This window comes from Colius striatus, chromosome 20 (genome assembly GCF_028858725.1).
Source record: "Colius striatus isolate bColStr4 chromosome 20, bColStr4.1.hap1, whole genome shotgun sequence".
NCBI classification, from domain to species: Eukaryota; Metazoa; Chordata; class Aves; order Coliiformes; family Coliidae; genus Colius; species Colius striatus.
The window spans coordinates 4061005-4084387 of NC_084778.1; the positions used below are offsets into that span (position 1 = coordinate 4061005).

General features: G+C 63.1%; 1 protein-coding gene across 4 annotated transcripts in view; it reads left to right on the forward strand.

Annotated features, from left to right (window-relative positions):
* The window catches only part of ABR (ABR activator of RhoGEF and GTPase), a 25870-nt gene continuing 2487 nt past the window's right edge, over positions 1 to 23383 (forward strand). Inside the window, exons 1-21 of one of the 4 annotated variants that reach the window (XM_062012007.1) lie at positions 1 to 171; positions 4950 to 5044; positions 5500 to 5685; positions 6451 to 6558; positions 7246 to 7306; positions 9983 to 10035; positions 10180 to 10320; positions 10428 to 10549; positions 10641 to 10806; positions 10917 to 11039; positions 11113 to 11188; positions 11332 to 11436; positions 11927 to 12001; positions 12127 to 12224; positions 12336 to 12467; positions 19869 to 19928; positions 20054 to 20163; positions 20378 to 20517; positions 21010 to 21144; positions 21429 to 21534; positions 23144 to 23291. In XM_062012007.1, coding sequence (XP_061867991.1) covers positions 60 to 171; positions 4950 to 5044; positions 5500 to 5685; positions 6451 to 6558; positions 7246 to 7306; positions 9983 to 10035; positions 10180 to 10320; positions 10428 to 10549; positions 10641 to 10806; positions 10917 to 11039; positions 11113 to 11188; positions 11332 to 11436; positions 11927 to 12001; positions 12127 to 12224; positions 12336 to 12467; positions 19869 to 19928; positions 20054 to 20163; positions 20378 to 20517; positions 21010 to 21144; positions 21429 to 21534; positions 23144 to 23291 — 2352 coding nt within the window. In that variant the 5' untranslated portion in view covers positions 1 to 59. Of the gene's footprint in view, positions 172 to 2640; positions 3217 to 4939; positions 5045 to 5499; positions 5686 to 6450; positions 6559 to 7245; positions 7307 to 9982; positions 10036 to 10179; positions 10321 to 10427; positions 10550 to 10640; positions 10807 to 10916; positions 11040 to 11112; positions 11189 to 11331; positions 11437 to 11926; positions 12002 to 12126; positions 12225 to 12335; positions 12468 to 15515; positions 15885 to 19868; positions 19929 to 20053; positions 20164 to 20377; positions 20518 to 21009; positions 21145 to 21428; positions 21535 to 23143; positions 23292 to 23383 lie in introns of those variants that run through there. The other 3 variants (XM_062012008.1, XM_062012005.1, XM_062012006.1) reach the window with 3 other exon arrangements.

The window sequence follows — 23383 nt, forward strand, 5'->3', positions numbered from 1 at the left end:
ACGAGTACGATGCTGAGGGCAACGAGGAGCCCAAGGCGCTGCCGGAGGGCTCGGAAACCATGCCCTACATCGATGAGTCGCCCACCATGTCCCCCCAGCTCAGCGCCTGTGGCCAGGAGAGCGGGGACGGTGTCTCGCCCACACCCACCGATGGCCTCAGCACAGGGGTAGGTGCTCAGGACGTGGAGCTGCGCGCTGGGTTGATTGAAGCTGAGGCTGCAGATGCCCAGCTCGGTGGTGTCGGTGGTTCTCTGGTGCTGCTGTGACCTGAAGGACTGTCCCCTGGCATCCCAAACCCTGCTGGCCCTGGCCATCTGGGCTCCAGAGAGCAGCACCTTGTTCTGCTGCTGATGGTGAGGGTGCCACGGCAGCGGGACACGTTGTGTCCCTGCCCCATCGTGCCACGCTGGTGGCAGAACCAGGACGGGCTGGTTCGAGGCGGGTCTGGATTGCTGGAGCTCAGCCGAGCTTACTGGGAAGTGTGGGGTTCGCTGGGTCCCCTGCTCGGGAGCCCTCGGGGACAGGCAGCGCCGGGCCGCCGGCTCCATCTAGCGGCACTTGGGGACGAGCTGCCAGCTGGGGACGGACACCTCGTCCTCCCGTGTCCCGTCCCCCACTCCCTTCTTAACTTAAGATTTAACCCCTCCTCTCCCTCTGCTCCTCCGAGAGCATCCTCGGGAAGCCCCCGGGGTTTAGCCGGGGCGTTCCGAGAGAGGGATGCTTAGAGGGGGGATAGTTTTGGAGGGATGCCTTTGGGGGGTTATTTTTGGAGGGATGCTTTTGGGGGGATGCCTTTGGAGGGATGCTTTTGGGGGGTTACTTTTGGAGGGATGCTTTTGGGAGGATGCCTTTGGAGGGATGCTTTTGGGGGGGTTACTTTTGGAGGGATGCTTTTGGGGAGCTGCGGGGTGGGAAACCAAGGGGGAAAAATTGTTTTTTCTAGCCAGGAGAGCCCACCCGGCTGCCAGGGCTGGAGGAGCTGCCGGGGTCCCGCAGCGGGCTGGGGGCTGGCCGAGGTGGGAACAGTGAAGGCTTTTGTCGTGGAAAGAGTTAAGCCCTTAACCCGGATGCTGAGGCAGAGGAGGCGAGAGGTGTGGCTTCCTCCCCGGGCTGCTGCTGCGCGGCATCTTCCTCCCGGCACCCGGCGCCGTCCCCGGGGACTGAGGGCGAGCTGTGGGGCTTCAGCCACCCAGCTGCTCTCAGGACCCTGTCCCGGGGCTGGCTGCAAACCACCCGGTGTCTGGGGCCCGTGTCATGCCCCAGCCGTGGCATCCCGGGGCCGGGGTTTGCCCGCAGAGGTGCTGTGGGCGTCGGGCTCTGTCCGGGGGCCAGTTAGAGGTAGCAGATGGTGGTCCACAGATGGTGGTCCTGGCAGGGAGACCCCGGGGGCCGTGGGCAAAGCAGTGCCCTTGGGGGCTGGTGGAGCGTGCTGGGGCTGGGCACAGACAGGGGAGCTGGTGTGGCTGGCACTAATGGGATTGGGGGCTGTTGGAGCTGAGTGCCGGCTCTGCCTCCATCTCTTTATCTAGAGCTGCTTGTGCCAGAGCTCAGTGTCTGAGCACGGATCATCCCACGGGTCTGGCCTCACGGTGGGCAAGGCTCACGTGCGGGTCTCGCTGTGTCACGGGGTGTCAGGCTCACCCTGTTGCTCTTTGGTGAGATGTGACTGGCTTTTGGAGGGCTGGAGGAGGTTTCTGGTAGGGCATCTGTTCTTGCAAATTCCAGGGGCAGTTGTGACCATGTGTGGGGACCACTGGGTGCAGACAGCCTGTCCCTCCCTGCACTCCCACCCGGGAAATGTGAGCACTGTGGTCATGGTCTGTGGAGTGGTGACCAAACCCCTGCTTGGGTGCTGCCGGGTTTGGCACTGTGGGTGACTTTACCTCACTCTGGTCATCCAGCTGCAGGGGGCAGGGTCCTGGTTCCCAGGCATAGACCCCTCTTAGCAAAGACTGGGCAAAACCTGATCTGTCACATGGACACAGCACTGGGCACAGGCTCTGCAAAGTCCCCGTGTCTATGTCCCTGCCCACTTCTCACGGCAGGAGGTTGTTCCAGGCTCGGACAGGCGCAGGCTCCTGCGGGCAGAGCACATGCAGCTGCTGGTTCCCCTTTTGCTGCCGAGGAGCAGGGGGAACTGCTGAAATGACTCTTGCGTTAGTGTTCCCTCTTCCAGCCTGTTCTTGCCTCATTTGCCAGGGCTCACAATGTCCCTTGCAAGCATCATGCCACTGCTCCCAGCCCCAGGGTTGTGATCCCGGTAGGGTGTGGGGCAGATGCTGAGGGAAAGCACATGTCTCGGCTTCCTTACCCTGCCTTGAGTGCTCTCTGGGGCAGGGAGAGGCCCGGTAGCCTTCTGGGGGATGCATAGCAAGGTTCCCTTAGGGATCTGCTGCTGCTGCTGCCCTCCATGGTCACTTCTCACTAGTGGCAATCCCCGTGGGGCCACGGCGGGTGGGACGGGAGCTCTGCCGTCAGTGGCTGCTCTGCTGGGAGGGGGCTCAGGGGATGGGGGGAGCAGGGGTCTCGCTGTGCATGCGGCGAGGCTGGGGCAGGCGGCAGAGGCGATGGCGGAGCAGCCCCACCTCCAGCAGCGCCCGCAGATGCATTTCCTGTAGCGAGCGTGCAGGGCGGAGCGGCCGCGGGGCTGGGGCCCTGAGCTCAGCCTGGGACACGGCTGGCAGGGGCTCCGAGCTCAGCCCTGGGCACAGCAGGCAGGGGCCCTGAGCTCAGCTTGGGACACAGCGGGCAGGGGCCCTGAGCTCAGTCTGGGACACAGCGGGCAAGGGCCCTGCGCTCAGCCCGGGACACGCACGGGCTGTCCCTCCCGTCCCGCAGCCGCTGAGCCCGGAGCTGCCGCTGAGCCCGGGGCTGCCGCCGCCAGCCCTCGCTCGGAGGTGGTTGTGCAGCCCATGGTGCTGTGCTGGGGCCCGAGGCTGGAGCCGGGGCAGGCGGGAGCACCAGGGATCCCATAATGGCTCCTTTCATCCCACGGCGGTGGCCGGCATCCAGGGCTGAGTCAGGCCTGGCCAGCTCGGCTGCGTAAGCCCCTCGCCTTGGAGCCTTGCGGGGTCCCTTCTGCCCCCTGCTGCCCCGCCGGCCATGGAGGAGGAAGAGGAGGCCATAGGGTACCTGGATAAAGTGCTGGAGGATGAAGATGACTCCGAGCCCGGAACCCCCACCAGCCCCGGGTCTCCGTTCTCAGCCAGCGAGAAGGTGGGAGGCAGCGGCACCCCACTGCCGGGCTGGGCAGTGGCTGGGGGGGACACGGGGCTTCTGGTGACCCTCAGGTCTTAAGGTAGCTCCGGGGGCAGTGTGGTGGGTGCCGATGGGGGCAGAGCTGGGCAGGGGGAGCATCACTACGGCCCCGCTGCTCCCCAGGACTGCCTGTGGCCGGGGGCACGGGGCAGGGCTGTGCCAGGCGTGGGGTGTGTGGGGCTTGGCGGGTGCTTGCGCAGAGCGGGATGTGCACCCGGCGCTCATCGCATGGGGGAGCGGGGGCCGCTGCTGCTGGGAGGGTGCTGTGTGGCTCAGCAGAGCCGGCGCCGGATGCTCAGGAAGGGGCTGACCACACTGTCACTGTCTGACTGCATGGCCACCAGCAACCCCTAAATGGCTGCAAACCCCAGTGCTGAGAGGTGGCTCCAAGGGCATCCCCATGCTGGCAGCACCCTGCTCTTGCCTGCCCTGCCAGGATTGCCTGGGTGGCCCACCCTGGGAGCCCTCCTCCTGCCCTGCTCTCCGTGGGGTCTCCTGCATAGGGTGGCCCCTGGGCCCTGCTTTGGGGTTGCACCTCTGGGTGCAGCAGGGTTCCAGCTGGCATCGTCCCTGCAGGGCACTGTGGGCCCCAAGCGCACCCCTTTATCTCCTCAGCTCCTGCGCAGGGCCCAGGCTGGGGGAAGCAGGAAGAACCCATGACTAATGCGTGGCAGAGAGCCTGTGAGCTCCTGGCACACAGAACTGCCAACCCCATGCACTCTGCTGCTGCACTGGGCACCGTGGGCCAGCCTGAATGGTGCAGCCTGACAGGGAGCTGCAGGGTGGGCACTCCAGTGGGCACGACAGCCCTCAGGATGGATGCCAGAGCGGGGCAGGGAGATGCTGACCTGCAGCCTTGCCCACCCCAGGGCTGTGTCCTCTTAGGTGTTTGCAACTCCCAGGCCCCTTGGCACAATGGCCAGGGCTGACAGGGGCAAGCAGTGTGGGCAGAGGTGAGGCAGCACCAATAACTCCCCCAAAACCATCCCATATGGCTCATTGCCTGGAGCAACCGATGTTTCTTGGCTCTGTTTGGCCCCTCTCTGCGTGGAAAAGCCTGGTTCTAGTGTGTCTTTTAAGAGGGGAAGCCAAGGCAGTCCAGGGACTGGGATACACATACCAGGCTGCTGACAGAGCCTCGCTGAGGGTCCCAGAGCCCACTAGTCCAGCCACACATCCTGCCTGCCGTGAGGAGCAGCAGACCTGGGTGTGGGATGAGCTGCCAGCAGCTGGAGTGGCAGTGAGGTGCCCCACAGCCCGGGACCTGCCCCTGTGCCATGGAGATGGCACTTTTCCCAGGAAAAGCCTCAGCTAGGGAAAAGGGTGGTGCTGGATCACATGGCAGCACCATCAAACGCCAGCCATGATTTCACCGGGCGTCTCTGGACTCTGCCCTGGGTGAGTGCTGTGGTGCTCACACCACCCGGCAGCGTTGCCAGCGGCGCCGGGCTCCCGGCCAGGCGGCAGCGGGGAGGGGAGCGGGGCCGGCACAGCCCGTGGCCTCCCAGCTGGCTCCAGCCTGGCTCTGCTGCCCGGCGGGCACGTGTCTGGCCCTTGCTGTGGAGCTTCCCCGACGCTGCTGGGGAAATGCCCAGCCAGGGATGCCCGGGATGAGCTGCTGGGCTGTGGGGTCTCGCCCCGTGCTGCCTGGCTCAGGCGGGCTCCTTGCTGTGTTGCACAGGGCGAGAGAGAGGCTGGCAAGGGCCTGGAGATGCGGAAGCTGGTGCTCTCGGGATTCCTGGCCAGCGAGGAGATCTACATCAACCAGCTGGAAGCCCTCTTGTTGGTGAGTACAGCCCCCAGGCCCGACACCCCCTCCAGGAACGTCCCTCAGGGAGGAGGGAAGGATGGATGGAAGGATGGAGCCATTTCTTCCAGGACAGCCTCCCCCAGGCAGGCCTGGCCCAGGCACTACCTGGGCTGGAATAAAGCTGCAGGAGCCCTGCCAGACAGCCCTGCTCTGGCCCAGCTGCCCCTGTCGTGCCTCTCCCCACTGCCTGTGTGCCTGGCAGGTTTTTATGACCCTGCTTCCTCTTACAACTCTCTGGCCCTCGTGGCAGATGCCGTTGCACAACACAGGGGTCACTGTTGCCATGGGCAAGTCTGTGGAGATGCAAGAGCCAACAGCAGCCCCTTGGACCCATCCTGGGCAGTCCCTGCTGCTGGCTCAGATCTCCCTCGTCCCCAGAATTCCCTTCCTGACCCTCATCTCAAACACTTTCCCTTCTCCTCCTTCGGCAGCCTATGAAGCCGCTGAAGGCCACTGCCACGACGTCGCAGCCTGTCCTCACCCTCCAGCAGATCGAGACCATTTTCTACAAGATCCAGGACATCTACGAGATCCACAAGGAGTTCTATGACAGCCTGTGCCCGAAGGTGCAGCAGTGGGACAGCAACGTCACCATGGGCCACCTCTTCCAGAAGCTGGTATGAGCCTTCCCCAGGTCTTACTCTGCTTGGAAGAGGAGAACTGGGGAGATGGAGCCCCATGTGTGGGGCTCAGCCCCATGGCGTGGCTCAGCTCATGCTCTGCCATGTGCTCATCAGTAGCTGTGGGACTCGTTGCATCCTTCCCTGTGGCAGCCAGTGCTGCCTGAGTCCTCTCCTGCTGGGCTGGGAGTTGTGGAGCCTCTGTGCCCTTTGCCACAGCGGGACTGCCCACAACTGGCACATCCTGGGTGCAGCCATGGTGGGGTTTTGGCTGCGGGTAGATGGTGTGGCTTTACTGTGAGGCTTGCAGGACCCCAGGCGTGTGTGAGTGACCCTCTAGGGACAGACAGGAGATCGCTGCTTCTTCACTGCCCACACTACAGCAGCGTCTCCCCAAGGTCAGGCTCTGGGTCCTGCTGCTTTGGACTCGCACTAAGAGCAGGATCTGTGCCCATGGGTGCCATAGCCATGTTGGGGAGGAGGAGGGACAGGCCAAAGTGGTGCCAGGAAGTGGCTGTAGCTTTACCCTCTGCTGCCCAGGCACTCATTACCTCTCCACTGGATTTTGGAGGTTTGTGAGGGCACAGGGTTGAGCAGGAGCCCCATCATCCTGCCCTGGATGAAGGATTTCCCTGAGGAGCCAAGCCTGTGGCTCTTTAGCTGGCTGTGGTCTGGTGGAGCATCCTGCTGGGGGAGAACAGCTCTGCTGCAGGGGAGCTTCAGCATCCCGCCGGGTGCCTGGGTGACCCCCCCTCCCCACAGGCCAGCCAGCTGGGGGTCTACAAGGCCTTTGTGGATAACTACAAAATCGCACTGGAGACGGCAGAGAAGTGCAGCCAGAGCAACTACCAGTTCCAGAAGATCTCAGAGGTAGGCTGGGCTGGGGCTGTGCTGGGGCTGGGAAGGGCAAAGAACAGACTGTGCCTGTCCTGTGGAGATGATGTCCCTGCCCCGGGGACTCTGAGGGACTGTCCTAGGACAGGGCTGTTGGTGGCTGTGCTGGAGGGTTGTGGTCTGTGAGTATTGTGGGGCTTTGCACCCCACCTCACTGGGGTGGCTCAGGTTGGTCTCAGTCGTCACTGACAGCATTTCTGGGATGCTGGAGCAGCCTGCACCTGCCTGCCCCATCCCCTGAGTGTGGGTGCTAGGAACCTGTGGCTCACCTCATGCTGACTGCACCTCCGTGCCTGGCTTCTCTACAGAACCAGGGACCTCCGTGGCTGCAGCCTGGCTGCCCGCTGCCACCAGCCCCTCTGCAGCAGGGCTGTTCAGCTTGGTGGGACAGCCCTGGGCTGCTCTGGGGATGGGTGTCCTGCTCCAGGGTGCACTGAGTCCACCATGTCCCAGCCAGAGCTGCTCCCAGCCAGGCAGCATCGAGGTGCAGTCCACATCTCCACCCCAGCACCCATGTGTGGCCTCTAGAGCAGCCAGGCTGGGGCTGGGGGGAGATCTCAGGGTGCAGCAAGGATGAAGGGGGACCCCATGACCTTGAGCAACGACCTTCCTCACAACCCCAGCCCTCCATGGGCTGTTCTGATGGGCCCTTTCCCTCCCCAGGAGCTGAAGGTGAAGGGCCCCAAAGACTCGAAGGAGAGCCACACGTCGGTCACCATGGAGGGTACGGCGGGCACGGGGAGGGGGCTGCAGCCTTTTGTGTGCGCGGGACCAGCGCGGTGAATTCCCCGGCACAGCCCTTTGTGTTCCCATGTGCGGAGCCGGGGAGGAGGAGGGACACACACACACACACACACACACACACACACGCACACGCAGCTCTTTAGGATGCTGGGGGTGTGCAGCCCCCCACCCCGCGCCCACCCCCTCGTCCGCACCCGCCGGCTGCGCCCGGAGCCGCGCTGAGGGGCCGGGGCCGGTGCCGGTGCTGTGCCCGTGCCGGTGCTGTGCCCGTGCCGGTGCTGTGCCGGTGCCGGTGCTGTGCCCGTGCCGGTGCTGTGCCCGTGCCGGTGCTGTGCCCGTGCCGGTGCTGTGCCCGTGCCGGTGCTGTGCCGGTGCCGGTGCTGTGCCGGTGCCGGTGCTGTGCCCGTGCCGGTGCTGTGCCGGGGCCGGTGCTGTGCCCGTGCCGGTGCTGTGCCCGTGCCGGTGCTGTGCCGGTGCCGGTGCTGTGCCCGTGCCGGTGCTGTGCCGGGGCCGGTGCTGTGCCGGTGCCGGTGCTGTGCCGGTGCTGTGCCCGTGCCGGTGCTGTGCCGCAGCCCGGCTCAGCTGCCACGGGGCGGCAGAGATGGCTGCGTGGAGACGGGGCTGCCATGGAAATCCTGCTCATCGTCCGGCTCTGCTGTAACTGCACCTACGGTGAGGCGAAGGGGGCGGCTCCGAATTCGGGTGCCGGTGGGGAGCGCCGCTGCGGAGCTGCTGGCCCGGGGCTGGCTGTCCTTGCTCGGAGCGGGGGCGGGGGGAGGTGTGGAGGCTGCGTCTTGCTCTGCAGCCTGAAGTTGGGAGCGTCTTTGTTCCAGGCTCTATTGAATCATCTTGGCTCTGGCACACGCGGCCACGCGTTTGCCTTCCCCGGTGAGGGGCTGGGGTAGGCAGGGGGACCCCCATCCCTGCCTGGGCTGTGCCATGGGGACCCCCATCCCTGCCTGGGCTGTGTGTGCTGTGGGGATGGTGAGAGGGAGGGATCCCTGTTTGCTTGCTGTGGCTGTGGGGCTGGAATGCCCATCTCTCCGTGGCTATGGGGGGGAAGAGGCACCGGACACCCCTGCCCATGTGGGTCCCAGGCTGGTGGAACTGTGCTGGTGACCAGCCCAGCACTCCTCCCTTGTGCTGGGACAGGGCTTCCCTGTCAGCAGGACAGTCCATCCTCTGTGTGGGTCTAGGGTGGGGGAAAAGGGGGACAGCCTGCCTGCCCCCTCCATCGCAGAGCAGGGCTCTCGCTGACTGCTGCAGGGAGTGGGCTCTGGTGACATGGAGTGTGAGGGATGCAGTTCAGGATCCAGCCCTGTGTCCTTGCCTCCTGAGCAGACCCCCCCACACCATTCAGCAGAGCAGCAGCACAGTGAGGGTGGGCAGCATCTTTCTGTCCTCTCCCCCAGCCTGAAGCTTAGTCCTGCTTGGCCCTGGCAGTTTGGGGAAGTGCTTGGAAGGGAAGACTGAGAGGCATCGTCCTGGCTGTGAGCAGCCCAGGGAGGCACACGAGTGGCCGGGTGTGGAGTGCAGCACTCTGAGTGTGCTCTGTGCCTGCCCAAAGAGCCAGGAGGAGGAGGAGGAGGAAGGGGGTCTGGCTGGTTGAGGTGAAACATGCCTCTGAAGAGCTCCTGGGTTGTGTTTGCTTCTGAGAGCATGTATGGCAGGAGAAAGAGGATGTCAGTGCCCGATGTGTAGGGCAGTTCTGCCTCCCTGCTTCACGTGTAGTTGTGGGGGGCTGTGGGGAGAGAACACGGGGCAGCAGTGCTGGGATGATGCCTTGTGCCCTGTGTTCTGTGTAGGTGACTGACTGTGGGGTGACTTTGTGGGTGAGTCTGTGTTGGCTGACTCTGGAGGAGCCTGAGTTCACCCTGCAGCCAGGGCTGGCTGGGACAGGGGGATTCGGGGTGTCCCATGGGGTGTAGAACCCAGCAAGGGACAGGCAGGGACGAGACCTGCTGCTGAGCTAAAAGGGAAACTGAAAAAGCTGCTGACTGCAGAGGGTGCTGAGCAGCTCTTCTGCTTCACAGCCACCACACAGCAGCCCCGTGGGGCCAGGTCCTTCCCCCCGGGGGGGAATGTGCTGGCACAGTCCTGATGGGGACACCCCACGCTCAGGACAGAGCAGGGTTCACAACAGCCTCTCTGCCTTTGCCACGTGTGACGTGGCAGCAGAAGTGAGGGGAACATGGTGTCCCCGTGGAGCCCCGTGGAGGCAGGGATGGGCCTTGGGGCCCATGTGGGGCCGTGACTGGAGCAGAGCACCATGCAGAAAGCACCATGCAGCAGTTGTCACTCCAGTGAGGACCCCACAGACACCCACACTGCTGGTGAAACCCTTTGGGTGCAGCCCTGAAATCAAGATGCCCGTGGGGCAGTTGCTGGCACTGGGCTCTGCCCTTGCCCCACACCCCAGCCCAGCTGTGGCTGCTCCACATGAGCTGTGACATTCAGCCTCAGCTGCTGGCAGTAACGTGCTGGTCCATGCAGGATGGACCCCAAATTCTCAGGGCTCTGTGCAGACCTAGGAGGGGAGGATCTCTAGGCATCTCCCCTTCTTGCCCCCATGGGATGGGGTGCTGGCTTGAGCAAGTGGGAGAGGGGCTGGGACCGCTGCAGTAGATGGTTGCTGACACCTTCTCTCTCTCCACAGCACTGCTGTACAAACCCATCGACCGGGTGACACGGAGCACCCTCGTCCTGCATGTGAGTGTGACCCCAGTCCCAGGGTGTGGGGGGTGGTGTGAAGCTCTGTCCCCATTGCTCCCAGGGACCTGGAGGGGCTCTGGAGTGAGTGCTGCAGGCAGGGCAGTGCCCTCAGGCCACTCACCTGCACCTCACCCCTTCCAGGACCTCCTCAAGCACACTCCAGCCGACCACCCTGACTACCCACTGCTCCAGGATGCCCTCCGCATCTCACAGAACTTCCTCTCCAGCATCAATGAGGACATTGATCCCCGGAGGACAGCAGTCACCACCCCCAAGGGGGAGGTGAGCCAGGGGGGTGGGCAGTGCCTGGGCACAGAGTGAAGGCTCAGCCCTCTGCCGTGGGGTTTGGTGGTCTTTGCCTGCCCTGACTCCAGTCCTGTTGCCCCCAGACCCGGCAGCTCGTTAAGGATGGCTTCTTGGTGGAGCTGTCGGAGGGCTCGCGGAAGCTGCGCCACGTCTTCCTCTTCACCGACGTGCTGCTCTGCGCCAAGCTGAAGAAGACAGCGGTGGGGTAAGGAGGGAATGTGTCACAACCCCCACAGCCTCCGGTGGGCCTGGGAGAGGGGTTCAGGCATCGCTCAGTGCCCACGTTCTGGCCGCAGGAAGCACCAGCAGTACGACTGCAAGTGGTACGTGCCCCTGGCCGACCTGGTGTTCCCCTCGCCGGAGGAGTCCGAGCACTGCCCGCAGGTCCATGTCATCCCTGACCACGAGCTGGAGGACATGAAGATGAAGATCTCGGCCATCAAGAGTGAGGTGCAGAAGGAGGTGAGAGGAGGATGAGGGTGACAAGGGTGGATGCCTTCCTCTGGGTCAGGGATGGGGCATGGCGGGCCAGAAGCGCCTGCAAAAGCTCCTTGTCTGCTCCCCACCTGCAGAAAGCCAACAAGGGGCAGAGCCGGGCCATCGAGCGCCTCAAGAAGAAGATGTTTGAGAACGAGTTCTGGCTGCTGCTCAACTCACCTGCCATCCCCTTCCGCATCCACAACCGCAACGGGAAGGTGAGGAGGGCGGGCAGGGGCTGGGCTCAGCGCTGCCTGCACACAGCCCGCTGCATCGCCCTCTCTCTTACAGAGCTACCTCTTCCTGCTGTCATCCGACTACGAGAGGTCTGAGTGGAGGGAAGCCATTCAGAAACTGCAGAAAAAGGGTAAGTTTGGGGCTGCCAGGGCGCTCCTGAGGCTCCTGCTCCCCTCCCCAGGAGATCCTGCAGGACTGCAGCCTGCTGCTCTCTGCTCCCCATGGCCGGCACCGGCTGCATCCCTCTGAAGCTCCTCTCCTGTCCTCTCCCAGACCTCCAGGCCTTTGTCCTGAGCTCAGTAGAGCTGCAGGTGCTCACGGGGTCCTGTTTCAAGTTACGCACTGTCCACAACATCCCAGTCACTAGCAACAAGGATGGTGAGTGTCCCCTGGGCTGGTGGGTCCCCCTGTCTGAGGATGATGCTGGGGAGGAACTGTGGGATCCCTGGGCTGGAGCAGATCCCTGCTGGCAGGGGACCGTGGCTGTGCAGGAGACAACAACCCAGTAGGTGGCACTGCTGGAGCAGAATCAAGCTCCCAGGCAGAGCAATCTTGGCTGCAACGTGGGGCTGCTTTTAGGGGTCTCTCTAGCATGCCCAAGGGCAAGACCAGAATGTCCTCATGGTGAGACTCAGCTTGCCCTACTGGGAACCTGCCCCAGGACTGTCCAGCAGCAGAGAAGCCCAGGATATCTGTTAGGAATGATCAGCAATGGGGAATATGTGCCCTCTCCCAGACTTTAGGGATGCCCCTTTGAGGGACTAGGGACACTGGGGTGTTACTGCGGGCACCCAGTGCTTGCTGTGGCAAAGGCTGCCTCGGGGCTGGCAACTGAGCCCTGACACAGCCTCTGCTCACCCAACAACAGATGATGAGTCCCCTGGGCTGTACGGCTTCCTGCACGTCATCGTCCACTCTGCCAAGGGCTTCAAGCAGTCTGCCAGTAAGTGTGGTGCCCACCCTCGCCTGGAGGGGCTTGTGTGATGGGGAGAGTGGGGGTCCCGGGCCCCCCAGGAGCTGGTGGGAATGGGATGTTCCTCGGGCACTGAGCAGTGTCTGCTCCCCCAGACCTTTACTGCACACTGGAGGTGGATTCCTTCGGCTACTTTGTCAGCAAAGCCAAGACCAGAGTTTTCCGGGACACCACCGAGCCCCAGTGGAATGAGGTGAGAGGATGGGACACAGGGAGGGGACTCTGCTCCCCCTTTCCCTTCCAACTCTAGTTTTGAAGCTGCTCTGGGGTGCTAGGGCTGAGCCATACTCCCTCTGTACCCCAGGAGTTTGAGATAGAGCTGGAGGGCTCGCAGTCCCTGCGCATCCTCTGCTACGAGAAGTGCTACGACAAGACCAAGCTCAACAAAGACAACAACGAAATCGTGGACAAGATCATGGGCAAGGGGCAAATCCAGGTATGTGCTGGAGCTTTTGGGCATCTTCAAACCCAAGGGTGGACCTCTTGAAGCCAGGCACCTGGGCTGGAAGGGTTGCCCTGGAGTGAGGCCTGGCAGCATGGGCAGGCAGCTCTGCTTTTGGGAGCAGGGTAGAGGGATTGTGGCTGGGGACTGAAGGCAGCAAGGTTGGTGATGGTTCCAGTGTGCAGTGGCTATAGGAGAAGGTGGGACAAAGTGAGAAGGGGTCTTGGGGAGGTGGCAAAGACAGCGGCCACCTCCCAGACGTGTATCCAGCCCCAGCTGAGCTGGAAGTGTTTTGTCTGTTTGGCTGCTCTCTGTGCTGGGGCCCCGGGGGGCTGCAAGGAGGGGGCTGGCACCTGCCCCAGGGTGCCTGCATGCAGCTGAGCATGCAGCCCCTCATCCCTTCCTGCCAGCCTTGACTGTCCCCCTCTGCCACCATCTGCTTCCCCTGCGCCTCCATCAGCCGCTGTTATGGCAACGGGGGTTTCCAGGGCAACGGCTGAGCCACCTCTGATTGGCAGTTGCCAGGCAGGGAGGATGGAGGCCAAGGCTGCCCTCAGATGGTCTCAGGTGAGCAGGTCCCAGACATGGGGGGACAGACAGCCCCCAGACCCTGCATACCCCCAGCACCCACCTTGGCCAGGCTGCAGGGAGGCCTGGGGCAGTGGGGGATGGTTTGGGATGGGGGTGCCCCTGTGTTTTCCTGGTAGGAACCCCTGGTCTGGCTGCCCTCCCCACTGTGTGGGGGACAGCAGCACGCCTGGGACACAGCCCTCAGCCCAGGGCCACTTCAAAGGGCCCAGTGTGGCTGCCTGCTCCGTGGGAAAGAGGCTGAGGTCAGGTCCCAGGGGAGCTGGGAGCAGCAGGGAAATGCTGCAGGGAAGGGGACGGTGCTGGGGTGGCACAGGGTGGGAGACAGAGACTTGGCTTTGCCTGTGGCTTGTTCGTACCTGAAATTACCCCACTGCTGCTCTCTCCCTAGAGAAATGACAGTGTGGGGGTGGCACTGGGCCAAACAGGAGGGCTGGGGCAGGGAAAGGGCTCGATGTCCCGTGGGGATCAGTCCAGCTGTGCTCTCGGAAATAGCCTGGGTCAACAAACATGAGTCACGCTGGGAGACACGGGGGTCGGGCTGGGGACAGCACAGCTTGTCCCTGCCATGCAAAAGCTGTGGGGGAAGACAGGGAGAGAGAGGAGGCCCTGAGGCTGCTTATCCTGAGGAGAACCTGGCTGGATGGTGCAGTGTCAGACCTGCCACAGCTCAGCCCCTGCCCCCAGAGCGGGGTGGAGGATGGGGCAGCAGGGCTGTGGGCAGGACAGACAGTGCTGCTTTGCCCTCTGCCATGAGCTGTTCAGGAAAAGATCCTGCCTTGGATGGTCCTTCCCCTAGTCAGTCTCTGGGCTTATCGTGAGCTGCTGCTGGTTCCAGTTAGCACAAGGAGTGGGACACATTGGCATCGGTATGGCAAGGGCCCATGCTGTGTGTGGGGCTGGCAGGATGGCTGAATTCCCCTCTCCAGCTGATGCTGTGCCCGCTGCCCAGCTCTAATCTGATGGCCCAGGCATGTGGGTCAGCCGCAAAAGCAGCTTAGTAGCATCATGGGCTGGCAGGAGCAGGTCAGCGTGCAAGGGAGAGGCTGCAGCCTCTCTGTGGGGGCAGCGGGGGCCTCCCAAGGCCCTGGAGGTGCCATGGGTGGGAGTCACATCCTGCTGGCACAGAGGGTGTTGCTGGGGCTGTGTTTGGGCTGGGTTTGGCACCAGCCTCCTCTTGAGGATCATGGTAATGAGCCCCAAGGGGTCTGCAACGAGGAGAGTGTCAGACCCCTACCCTGAGCGCCGTCCCTGTGGCTGGTGGAGCAGTGCCCTGTGCTACTGCTCAGGTGGGAAGATGTGTGGGGACGGCTCCACTGAGGCTCCTGGTTGGCATTAACCCTCTTTTGTTGTTGTTCACTGTATTTTACATGCAGTTTCCAAGGCTGGGATGTGTCGTGGTCAGGGTAGAGGTGCCACAGGGGGCTCTTGTCCCCATGGAGGCTTTCATGTCCCTGACACTGCAGGTCTGAGCCCTGCTCTGAGCTATCCCAGTTGCTCACAGCAGCTGGACTGTGGCCAGTGGGTGCTGGCAGGAGTGTCTGGTGCTGGGGAGGGTGGCAGACAGATGCTGGGGGTGGGCAGAGCAGGCTGTGAGCATTTGTGCTCACCTTGCAGAGGGGAGAAGCTGGATCTCGCCTCCATGCCCTAGGGTGGGCAAGGAGATGGGCAGAGGGTGCATGACGTGGGTCTCGGTGATGGTGCAGGATGGAGCAGCCCCTTCCTCAGCCTCTGTTTGATGTGTAGGGGGTGAAGTACAGCCTGTGTTGTCATGGGCATGGTGCCTGCTGTACCCACAGGGAATAGCTGCCTGTCCCTCTGTCCCCCTTGCTGTGCTGGGGGAGGCTCTGGAAGGGGCAATTTATGGTGTTGGGGCTCCCCAGACCTGCAAGGATCTGTGGACTCGCGGCTGCTGAGGGCTGGACTGGGCAAGTTCTGACCTTTCCAGGGCTGGGATGCAGGGCAGAGCCCTGCCTGCACCCCATCCTCCTGCCCTGCCCCACATCACCCCTTGGCAGTGGGGCTGACGAGGGCCAGAGCAGTCTGAGGGGGACATGGGAGGTCCCTGCCTGACGGGGAGATCCCAAAAGTCCCGGCCGCTTGCTGAGAGCAGGCGAGCCAGCCTGGCCGCGGGGAGCCGGGGATGCCGCGCCGATGCCTCCGGGGCCGCTGCTGGCAAACGGATGAGGGATATCGGTGTCTGTCGGGGGTGGGGAGGGGGCCGGGCAGCCCGTCCGTCCCTCCGGAGCGCGGCGGGGGAACGGGGAGGGGGCCGGGCAGCCCGTCCGTCCCTCCGGAGCGCGGCGGGGGAACGGGGAGGGGGCCGGGCAGCCCGTCCGTCCCTCCGTAGCGCGGCGGGCGGCAGGCGAGAGAGAGTTAAACGCGTGGGGGCCGCCGGAGGGGGGTGTGGGGGGGCTGCCTTTGAGTCACTTCCTCGCAGGGGGAGGGAGGCTTTTGGGGCTGCCGCGCTGCCTCCCGGCGGCTTGGCTCACACGCCGAAGATGCGCCCTGCCCGCTCGCCTCCCCGCAGCCCCAGGCGGGCTCCGCTCGCCGGCCCCCGCTCGCCTCCCTGCCGCGGCTGAGGGGATGCGGGTGCTCTCGTAACGCCACGCCGGACACCCCCTCCCCGGGCCGTCCCGGCCGCCCCTCGTCTCGCCTCCCCTCCCCGCAGCCATGACGGAGGTTGCGGTGCAGCCGGCCGGCGGCCCCGGCCCCGTGGGCGAGCGGCCGGAGCGTGGCGTGGAGGAGCCCGAGGGGAAGCGGCCCCCCAACACGGGAGCTCGCCTGTGGGGCCGGGTCCGCAGCAAGCTGCTCCGGCAGAAGGTGCCTCTCGCCGGGTGGGGGGTGGCTGTGGGGGGACAGGGGAGGGCTCTGGGACGGCTGCAGTGTGTCGGGCTCTGCCGTGTGCGGGGGGGGGGCTGTGGCTTTGTGGTGGTGGCTTTGTGGGGCAGGGGGAGGCTCTGACAAGGGGGTGGTGTTGCTTGTGGGGAGAGGGCTGTGGGGTCCGTGCACAGAGCAGGGAGGCTTTGGGAGCTCTTAGAAGCAGTTTGCAGGGATGAGGTACTTGTTTCTCTCCTTCCCTTTCCCTCAGCATCCGTTGGGGGGGCAGAGGAGTTGAGCTGTTTGCAGTGCAGGGTCCTGCAGGAGGAGGACAGGGAGCCCCCTGCCCAGCCCCGCAGCCAGCCATGCCTGTGTGTCCCCTGGCTGCCTGTGTACCCCTCTTGCTTGGTTTGCATCCCCCCTCCCCAAGCCCATCCAGGCTTCCCCCAGCTCTCAGCCGTGTCACAGCCACTTCAGCCAGCGCTGCCCGTGTGTGTGGGCGGATGGAGGGCAGCGGTGGGCAGGGGGGTGACTGTGATCTCCTGGGGAGCTCTGGGGGTTTCCCTCCGCGGGGCTGCGTTTCCCGGGGAGCTGTTGGCTCAGCTGCAGCTGCGGGCAGGAGCTGCTTGGGCCCGCGGGGGTTCGGTTTGGCAGCGGCAGGGCTGAGGTCTGGTCGGCGGCAGCGGGGCCGCCTGTGACGCAGCGGCATTAACCTCGATTCTGTGCCGCCGCCGCTCCCGCTGAGGGGATTAAGGGGCAGCCAGGGCTGTGAGGGAGCCTGCTGCTGGGTCAAAACAGGAGACAAAACATGGGTTTCGTTTCCCATCCCCACTACGGCCTCTGACCGGGAGGTGCTGGGACTGCAGGGGCAGGATAAGACCCTGGTGGATCTGTGCCTCGGCTGGCTGTGCTGCAGGTGCCTGTCTGCTGCTGCTCGGTCGCTCTCAGGGCTGTGAATTGCTGCGTTTTGTGGGGCTGTGCTTTGTAACATTTGTTAGTGTGGAGGCTGCTCTGGCTTCTCCCCGGGGAAGGGGCTGCTGGCAGGGAGGCATCTGCTTGCTGAAGCCAGGGCAGCCATGGGAGGCCAGGCTGCAGCATTTATGGTTGCTGTGCTGATGCCCTGGTTGTAGCAGCTCCCCTAGGATCCTGCTCATCAGGGCTGTGGCCTTGCTGGCTGAGTCACGAGTACTGTGGCACTGGAGAGCTTCCATGGAGGTCTAGAGTTGTCCCAGCTCCTCACCTGGAAACCCCAGTGGCCCAGCACTGCCTGGGTCTGTCTGAGCTGCTGCTGCCTGCACAGGAGCTATATCCATGGTGCACAGCCTTGGAGGTGTCTTGAGGACAAAATCTGAGGATGTGACCTGTTCCCTGGAGCCAAGAGTCACCCTGTGCATGAGTTGAGGAGCAGGCAGGGCTGTGGGGGTAAGCACCAGCAGGACTGTGGGATCCCTGTGCTCCTGGAGCCTGCCCAGGATGCCCAATGCACTGCAGGGCTGCTGGGATGCTCATGGCCTGCCATGCTGCTGACCTTTCTTCCACAACCTGAGGCCTTGTCCTGCAAGCAAACACCGTTGGATAGTTTGGGAAAATGGAATAATGGCACATCCCTGTGCCTGGGAGCGAGGGGTGTTTCACCTGGTCACAGATCAGGGTGGCACCGCAGCGGGTGCTGGACTGGGCATGGATGCCATCGCTGTCTGGGGCCCTGCAGGAGGGAGCAGCCCAGAGAGGTGCTGGTGACAGGGCTGAGAAGTTCCCTTGGACACAGGCTGGTGTTTGAAGCTGACTGATCTGCCAAAGAGATCAGGTGTCAAAGCAGACACCTGGGACATCAGCGTGTCACTTGTGCCATCCTGCCCAGCACAGGCACAGAGGCCGTGTCCCAGGGCTCCCAGGCCAGCAGTTCCCCAGCAGCCCAGGACATCTTTGTGTTGTGCTGGAGCGTGGCAGCTCCTTCTGGAGGAGGAAGAGATGGTGGTGGCAGCTGAGCTGGGGCGTTTGCCAGCGCTGTGTGGGTAGGAGCTGCCTCTGGCTCTGTGGGTGGATGCTCCTGTCCATCCTCCCACACTTGGAGACGAAGCATCGGCCGTGGCTTTGCCTGCTGCAGGGAGCAGGCAGCGTGGCAGTGCTGGCTGCTGCATGGGGTGGAGGAGCACTGGGGCCAGGCCACAACCCAGGACCTCAGAGTGCATGGGGACCTGCCCCAGCTGCAAGGGAGCTTGGGCCAGTGGCACTGGCTAAACTAGCCCAAAATCAGGGCCACGCTGGTTGATGTGGGGAACTGGATGGAGGTGATTCTGCCTGACTTTAGGCCAAGTGGCTGCAGGGAGGTAGGGTGCTTGGGGTAAGGTCTGTGGTGCTTTCAGCAGCCAACCTGGCTTTTATTAAAGCTTTCTTTGGAGCCCAGCTAAAGCCCTTCCAGATGTGAGCTGCCAAGGCCATCAGAGCCAGGGGGACCTGGGGGATGGGGAAGGCATATATGCTGGATGTAATTAAACTCTTGCTGCAGAGTAGGGAGGCACGTGGCCCCCAGGCTGGCTGGAGGGTGAAGGGCCGCAGCCTGGGGCTCACATGTTTGGAGACTGCCATGAGCAGGGCTGGGCTGTAGGGGGAAAAGTGATCAAAGCCCTGTGGGACAGGCAGCGTTGGGTTCGTTTTGGCTGTGGTGGGTGAGTGGCAGCACCGTGAGGTGATCTGGTGCTGAAGAGGGGAACAGAGCTGGAGCAGTAGAGCTGGGTTTGGTGGTGGTCTGGTGTCCAAACCTGCTGTAGGGCCCCATGGGAGCCCAAGGCACCTGTGGCCTTCCTCTCCCTCTTCTTCCTCCTCCTGCTCTCTCCACTGCTATTCTCAGCGACACCAGTCTGGAGTGCTGGGGAGGGCTCCATGTCAAGAACCATTCCTGGGCCATGCTGGAGACTGCAGCATTCAAGGCTATGCTGTAGACTGTAGTGTTTCCTGTGACACCAGAGGCACTGAGGAGCTGCTCTGGTTCACTGCGGCACAGGGCTGGGTGTGGGGTGATGCCACAGTGCTGGGTCTATGCTGAGAGCCAGGGCATGGGGTCTTTATGTGTGAGAAGGGAAATTATGGACCTTCAGGTCTCCATCATCATGACATGCTGTGGCTTCATGGGCAGCTTGAGGCTGGGGCCAGGGAACAGCAGCTCCGTGGCTGGAACAGCAGCTCTGCACATCTTTGCTCTGTCCTGAGCATCTCCCATAGCAGCAGCTGTAGGAAGCTCCCATGTCCTTGAGGAGTGACCCTGCACGCTCGTTCCGAGCCTGGCCTGGCAGATGCATGCACACAGCCCTGGGAGCCCCCCCAGCCCCTGCCCGCTCCCACCAGCTCCCACCTCCCATCCCCTTCCCCCAGGGGACATTAGTGCCAGGCTGTGCCCCACTGCCTGCCCCACGCATTACAGGGATCGATGGGGCTGGATCAATACCACCAGCTAGGGACTGAAAAGCCTTTTGGGAGGCAACTGCACCCACCTCTGTCCAGCCCTGGGGCCGGGCAGCCACCGCGGCACGTGCCGGGGCCTTGGGAACGCCGGCACCTCGCCGCAGCAGCCGGGCGCCTGGGCAGCGGCACCGCGTCCCCCGCGAGCCCCGAAGCCAGAAATAGCGGAGCTTGTCATTCCCAGGGGTTATAAATAGCCTTGGCTATGGGGAGATGTTGTTTTTCTGCATGGAAAATGCTGCCCTAGTTCTGTTTCAGCAATCTGCCACCAGAAATAGTCCTGATTTCTTGGAAGTTTCCTGCCGCTCGGGTGTGGGTTAAAGTGCTGCCTCGCAGGGGCTTCGGGGGAGGCTGAGCCCCCCTGGCCACAGGGCACAGAGCTTCCCCTCTGCATCCTCCTGCCGTGGGCAGCACAATGCCAGGGGAGAGCATGTCCCGTGCCCCACACTATCTGTGGAGCAAGGGCTTTGCCGTGGGGCTGGCATGGGCCTGTGTTCCCATGGGCTCACGTACCATGTCTCCCCGCAGCTGGATCCACAGGCCGTGCAGACAAAGAACTGGCACATGGACGTGATCGAGATGAACGGGGTAAGCAGGGCCATGGGGACACACTGCCCCTCGCTCTGGGCTCAGCCCCTTCCCTGGGGCTGTGACATGCCTTCAGGCGATGCAGAGGTGACAGGCTGCTGGGGCTCACCCCCTGTCTCCCACAGATCAAGGTGGAGTTCTCCATGAAGTTCACAAGCAGAGACATGAGCCTGAAGAGGACCCCATCCAAAAAGCAAACCGGTGTCTTCGGGGTCAAAATCAGCGTCGTGACAAAGTACGTGCGGGGCTGAGGGGGCTGATGTGCCCCAGCCTCTGTGGGTATGGGGTAGCACCACGTCCCCTTGCCCCCACCAACACCAGAGAGATCAGCTTTGGTCTCTGCTGGGAGCTTGGCTGTTCCTTGCCCCAGGCCCCGGGGTGTGGAGGGCTGGGCTGGCTGCTGCGGGGTGCCTGGGAAGCTGTTCTTAGGGCCTCCCTCTCTGAGCCAGGCGCGAGCGCTCCAAGGTGCCTTACATCGTGCGCCAGTGCATCGAGGAGGTGGAGAAGAGGGGCATCGAAGAGGTTGGCATCTACAGGATCTCTGGCGTGGCCACTGACATCCAGGCACTGAAAGCTGTCTTTGACGCAAGTGAGTGTGCTGGGGGATGGCTGCCCTTTGCGTTATGTTCCCCCGGGAGGGTTCAGAGGCATTGAGCCCTCCCCTGCCCTCAGCCCTCCACGTCCAGGGTCTGCTTATTGCACTGCATCTGTGCAAAACGTGCTGCTGTGCCCAGGAAAGGGGCTGGGGGTGAGGAGGAGGGTGTAGCTGGGAAAGCAAACGCCCAGAGCTCCCAGCCCTGTTTGTGCCTCGGTGTGTGTGAGCTGCTGCTGCTCCTGGCTGGCTCCTGGGAGACACTGAGTCAGGGCAGCGTTGCAGATGGATTTGCAAATTGTTCCGCAGCCCGTTGCCCAGCCAGGCGGGAACCACTCGGCTCTCCCCAGCCCCAGCCTGGCTCCGGGGGCTGTGCCTCCCGCAGTGCCGTCCCTGCAGCCTGCCCGACTGGTTGGGGTGACACGGCGGGGTGAGAGCTGGAGGGGAAGGACACGCGGGAGGTGTCCCATGTGGGTGCTGTCTGGACAGATAACAAGGACATCCTGGTGATGCTGAGTGACATGGACATCAATGCCATCGCTGGCACGCTGAAGCTGTACTTCCGTGAGCTGCCCGAGCCCCTTCTCACTGACAGACTCTACCCCGCCTTCATGGAGGGGATCGGTAAGGGCTGGGGCATGGGGAAGGGGCTGGTGCCTAAGCATGTCTCTGTGTTTGCCATTGTCTGCTCTGGGATGGGAGACTCCTGAGGGTCCTTCCCAGCTCGGCCCTCTCGGTCCTGGCTGTCCCTGCTGGCTCCAGGCCAGCGCAGGGCTCATGGGGCTGCAGGCAGAGCCATGCAGGATGACTGACTCCTCATGCACTGGCTGCCGGGAGGCAACTGGCCATGGTGGGTCCTGCTGCTGCACAAGATGCCTGTCCTGAGCCGCCCCCCTCCTTGTCTCCAGCCCTCTCGGATCCTGCTGCCAAGGAGAACTGCATGATGCACCTTCTCCGCTCTCTGCCTGACCCCAACCTCATCACCTTCCTCTTTCTGCTGGAGCACTTGAAAAGGTAATGGCTCGGCTCGTGGGCCTGGGGGCTGCCTGCTGCAGGTGGGAGGTGCAGGATGGGTCCATCTCACTGCTTCACCCTGGGGATGGGATGTGAGGAGAGTTAGAGCTGCTGTCTGATTCCTGTGGTGCCTGTGTGGCCCTGGGCAAATGGTGCTGTGCTGGTGCAGAGCAGGGCTGTGGGTGGCAGCTGGGGCTGGCAGCAGCAAGTCGGTGTTGGGCAGGTGGCAGAGTGACCCTTTCCTCTCCCAGCCCCTCCAAAGAGGATGCAGCCCCAAGTGTGTCCCACCTGCCCTGACTCCCTGGGCTTCTGCACATTCACCAAAGTCCTGTTCAGGCTGGGAACTGGCACATTGTGGGTCCCTTTGGCTGATATCAGTGGTAGCTTCCCGTGGCTCCTCTCTATGGGCTCCATAGGATGCTGGAGGGATCTGGGAGCTGTTCTGCCCCACAGAGCAGCCCCCAGGGCCACTGACCACTGTGCCAGTGGGGACTGTGAAGCTCTGCAGGCAGCACATGGCCTCTGGTAAGATGCAGCCCATGTGCAGCTGGTTGGATGAGCTCTGTGGGGAGCAACTGGCTTGGGTGTGGGACAAGGAAGCAGCTGGGAGCTGTGCAGTGTCCCCCTTAGCAGGAAAGCTGAGTGCTGCATCCCTTCCCAGCAGTCCAGCAATAGTCCCTGCAAACCAGGGTGCAGTAACCCCTGTAACTTGTCCATGGTGGGTGGCCAGGACCCAGAGACAGCTCTGCAGACGTGTCCCAAAGCTGCAGGTGAACGCCCTGCGTTGTTTGTCCCAGGGAGAGTGCGGCAATGTGTAGTTTGATGGGCTTTATCTTTTCCCACATGAAGCCCATCCTAATCCGGGGGTGTTCAGGGGCTTGCTGAGAGCCCAAAAGCCATGGAGGGCAGCAGGGCTGTGGGCAGGATGGTGGTGCAGCATGCAGAGCTGGCCATGACTTTAGAACCAGGGCTTGTGGCTCATGTTACTTGCATCATGAATCTTTTTTTTTCCCCCTCTCTGGTTTGGCTGAAACCAAACAGAAAAAATTATTGGTGCTGGATTGGGGGGTGGGGAAGGAAAAATCCACTTCCATCCTGAGAACTGGGCACAGCCAGTTCCCACATCTGCTCCCCTGGCTGGGGCTCAACGGTGCAGCCTGTGCCGGGGAGCACAGCTGCCTCCTAACATGGCAATGTGTGGCCCTGCTTCCCTTGCTGCAGGCTGGCCGGGGTCCCACAGGGTCGATGGGGTCGGGAGGCTCGTGGGGAATGTGTGTGGGGAGGCACAGGCTGGTGCAGAGCTCCCTGTCCCCTGCCGGGGCGCGGGAAGGGGGGAGGCCCTGCAGAGCATACGCCAGAAGGGTTTGGTCGCTGCCACATCACAGCCGGGGCTCCGGGCCAGGCCCAGTGACTCTGTTGGAGGCCGTGAAGGGGGCAGAGCTCTCCATGCTGCACCTGGGTTTGCAGCAGCCCTGAAGGGTGATGACAAGCTGGAGGTGCTACTCTGGGGCTGGGAGATCAGCACTCGCCCCCCGACTCACCCCCTGGTTGCCCCACTCCAGGAGAACAGCGTTAAGGGCTCATGCTCCCTCTCTCCCTGTACCTGCAGGGTGGCTGAAAAGGAGCCTATCAACAAAATGTCTCTCCACAACCTGGCCACGGTCTTTGGGCCGACACTGCTGAGACCCTCAGAGGGAGAGAGCAAGGGACACCTCACCCTGGCCTCCGACATCTGGTCCCACGACGTGATGGCCCAGGTGAGAGCTACGCTGGCAGTGTGAGCCCACATCCCACACCAGCAGCCCTAGGGTGGGGAGCAGAAGGGTTCACCTGCTTGTCTGGGTAGATT